General features: G+C 62.9%; 1 protein-coding gene across 1 annotated transcript; it reads left to right on the forward strand.

Moving 5' to 3' along the window:
• Nucleotides 1–3038, forward strand: Spata2 (spermatogenesis associated 2). The gene is made up of 2 exons (XM_013024347.1): nucleotides 1–424; nucleotides 1224–3038. Exons 1-2 carry the CDS (start codon nucleotides 107–109, stop codon nucleotides 2436–2438), a joined length of 1533 nt encoding a protein of 510 aa, XP_012879801.1. The 5' UTR covers nucleotides 1–106; the 3' UTR covers nucleotides 2439–3038.

Here is a 3038-nt window from a genome sequence, read left to right on the forward strand (position 1 = left end):
CCGAGGGTCCCGGCCGGCGCCATGCCGCTGAGTTCAGCCCGGGCCCTGCCTGTAGCCCAGCAGCCATGGAGGAGGTGAGGTAGCCCCGTCTGGGGAGCCCAGCTCCATGGAGACGAAGTACAAGGATGAATTGTTTCGGAAGTATGTGCAGTTCCACGAGGGCCACGTGGATGCCGGGCCCAGCCAGCAGCGGCCGGGCAGCGATGAGTTCCTGCGCGTGGCGGCCTCTACCCTGCTCAGCCTCTACAAGGTGGATCCCTTTTATCGATTCCGGCTGATCCAGTTCTATGAGGTGGTGGAGAGCGCGCTGCGCTCTCTGAGCGGCTCCAGCCTGCGGGCTCTGCACTGCGCCTTCAGTGTGCTGGAGACAGTGGGCGTCAACCTCTTCCTGTACCCCTGGAAGAAGGAGTTCCGAAGCATCAAGGTGAGGCGGGCTGCCATGCCCACGGCTCTCCCTTCTCGTCCCTTCCCGGCCCTTGGAGGCATGGCGGCGAGCCCGTGGGTCACCTTCTATTGGCTGAGCCCCGCTTCAGTCGTGGTAGCAGGAGGAAGGGAGTTTGGGGGAGGTTCTGATTGTCACAGTGGAGGGCCGGGGTGTGTCCCCCCCATCCCAGAGTCTAAGGAGCCCCAGGGCTGGGGGCTGTGCACTTCCTAGCCTCCGCCTTCTTCAGCTAGCCAGCCTCGGCCTTTCCCTGCCCCGCGCCTCCTGGGTTTGGCTGAGGCCATGCTAACCCGTTTTTTATTCATTTTCTTTTCTGTGTGCCAGTTTTGTGGTTTGAACTTAGGGCCTTGGGCAGTGACCCTGAGCTTTTGGGCTCAAGGCTGGCACTCTACCACCTGGAGCCGCAGTGTTATTTCTGGCTCTTTGGTGGTTATTTGAAGGTAAGAGTGTCACAGACTTTCCTGCCCAGCTTTCAAGCCTCACTCCTCAGGCTCAGCCTTGTGAGTGGCTGGGATTTTATGTGGGAGCCACTGTGCCCAGCAACCTCTCTCTTTTTTTTTTAAACCAGTCCTGGGATTTGAACTTGGGGCCTGGGCACTGTCCCTGAGCTGCTTTTGCTCAAGGCTAGCACTACCACTTGAGCCACAGCTCCACTTCTGGCTTTTTCTGTGTATGTGGTGCTGAGGAATCGAACCCAGGGCTTCATGCATGCTCGGCGAGTACTCTACCACTGAACCACGTTCCGAGCCCTCAACCTCTTTTCTGACCCCTCTTCTCCTAGACATACACGGGCCCTTTTGTTTACTACGTCAAGTCTGCTCTGCTGGATGAGGACGTGCGGACCATCCTGAGTTACATGGGCTATGTGCCCGAGCTGGGGAGCGCGTACAAGCTCCGGGAGCTCGTGGAGAGCCTGCAGGTGAAGATGGTCTCCTTCGAGCTCTTTCTGGCCAAGGTTGAGTGTGAGCAGATGCTGGAGATCCACTCGCAGGTAAAGGACAAGGGCTACTCTGAGCTGGACGTGGTGGGCGAGCGCAAAAGCAGCGGGGAAGACGCGCGCAGCTGCTCGGAGGCCCTGCGGCGGCGGGCGGAGGGCAGGGAGCAGCTGACCGCCTCCATGGCGCGGGTGGCGCTCCAGAAGTCAGCCAGCGAGCGCGCGGCCAAGGACTACTATAAGCCCCGCGTGACCAAGGCCTCCCGGTCGGTGGACGCGTACGACAGCTGCTGGGAGAGCCGGAGGCCGCCCCTCAAGGCCTCGCTGAGCCTGCGCAAGGAGCCCGCGGCCACAGATGTGGGCGACGACCCGAAGGACGAGTTCACCCGCCCATCCCCCTCCCCCCTGGCCATGTCCAGCTCCCCCCATGGCAGCCCGGGTGCCATGCCCCCCGCCTCGCCCAGCAACGGCCTCGGCCTGCTGCGCGGCACCTACTTCTCCACCCAGGAGGATGTCGATCTGTACACAGACTCGGAGCCCAGGGCCACCTATCGGAGGCAGGATGCCCTGCGGCCCGATGTATGGCTGGTCAGGAGTGACGGCCCGGCCCTCTACCACAAGCGCTCGCCCCCCACCAAAGAGTCCGTCCTGTCCAAGTGCCAGAACTGCGGCCTGCCCTGCAGCTCCTCCCTCTGCCAGCGCTGCGACAGCCTGCTCGCCTGTCCTCCGGCTGCCAAGCCCGGCGCCTTCCCCGGGAAGGCCTCTGCCCATGACGGCCTGGCCCTCGGGGCCCCGCTGCGGGAGAAGTACGCCGGCCAGACCCAGGCCCCACACGCCAAGCCCAAGCCCGCCGCCGCCGCCACCACCACCTCGCGCTGTGGGTTCTGCAACCGCCCTGGCGCTGCCAACACCTGCACCCAGTGCTCCAAAGTGGCCTGCGAGGGCTGCCTCAGCGCCTACCACTACGACCCCTGCTGCAAGAAGGGGGAGCTGCACAAGTTCCTGCCCAACAGCCAGCTGAGCTACAAGACCGCCCCGTTCTCCCACCTGGTCTACAGGTAGACCCGCGCCGCGCCACGCCACGCCGCGCCTCCCCAAGGGCTACGCCACCCGCGGCAGCATCACCACCGCAGACCACGCCCGGCCACAGCCACGCGGGCGCCATGGCCACCGGCCGCCCACCTGCCACTTCACGGCCACTCTCATCTCGCCCAGTGGCTGCTTTGTCATGTGGCAAGGGAGTGGGTGGCACTTCCGTTCAGTTGAGTTTTGCTAATCTCTCCACTTCCTGTTGCGCTGGTTTGGTTTGTCTCCTGGAGGGGGTCTCTATCTGCGGGACACCGCCCTCTCCCCTGGAGCCCCTCCCCCCACACACATACACAGTGGTGAGCTAGAGCCCTGTCGGCTTGCGAAATGAGCCCTCCGGCCACACGGGCCCATGGCTCCTCTGGCCATCCTGTTCCTCTCTGGCCATCCTATTCCAGGTGCAGGGGTCCCCATGCAGACCCCGCCTCTCCAGGGGTCGAAGGTGAGCCAGGCTCTGACACACTGCAGAGGGGACCCCCAGCACCGACCCCATTCTGTTTGCACACGCCCCTCTTCCTGTTCTGTAAATAGATATTTTTTGAGATTTATTTTTAAATAAATATTCAACTTGCTGTG

Source organism: Dipodomys ordii, unplaced genomic scaffold (assembly GCF_000151885.1).
Source record: "Dipodomys ordii isolate 6190 unplaced genomic scaffold, Dord_2.0 Scaffold75, whole genome shotgun sequence".
NCBI classification, from domain to species: Eukaryota; Metazoa; Chordata; class Mammalia; order Rodentia; family Heteromyidae; genus Dipodomys; species Dipodomys ordii.

Excerpts from the sequence above, each read along its gene's own strand:
- Spata2 (XM_013024347.1), top strand. The coding sequence starts at position 107 with ATGGAGACGAAGTACAAGGATGAATTGTTTCGGAAGTATGTGCAGTTC. Across the intron at positions 425-1,223 it reads AGGAGTTCCGAAGCATCAAG|ACATACACGGGCCCTTTTGT; the intron begins GTGAGGCGGGCT and ends CTCTTCTCCTAG.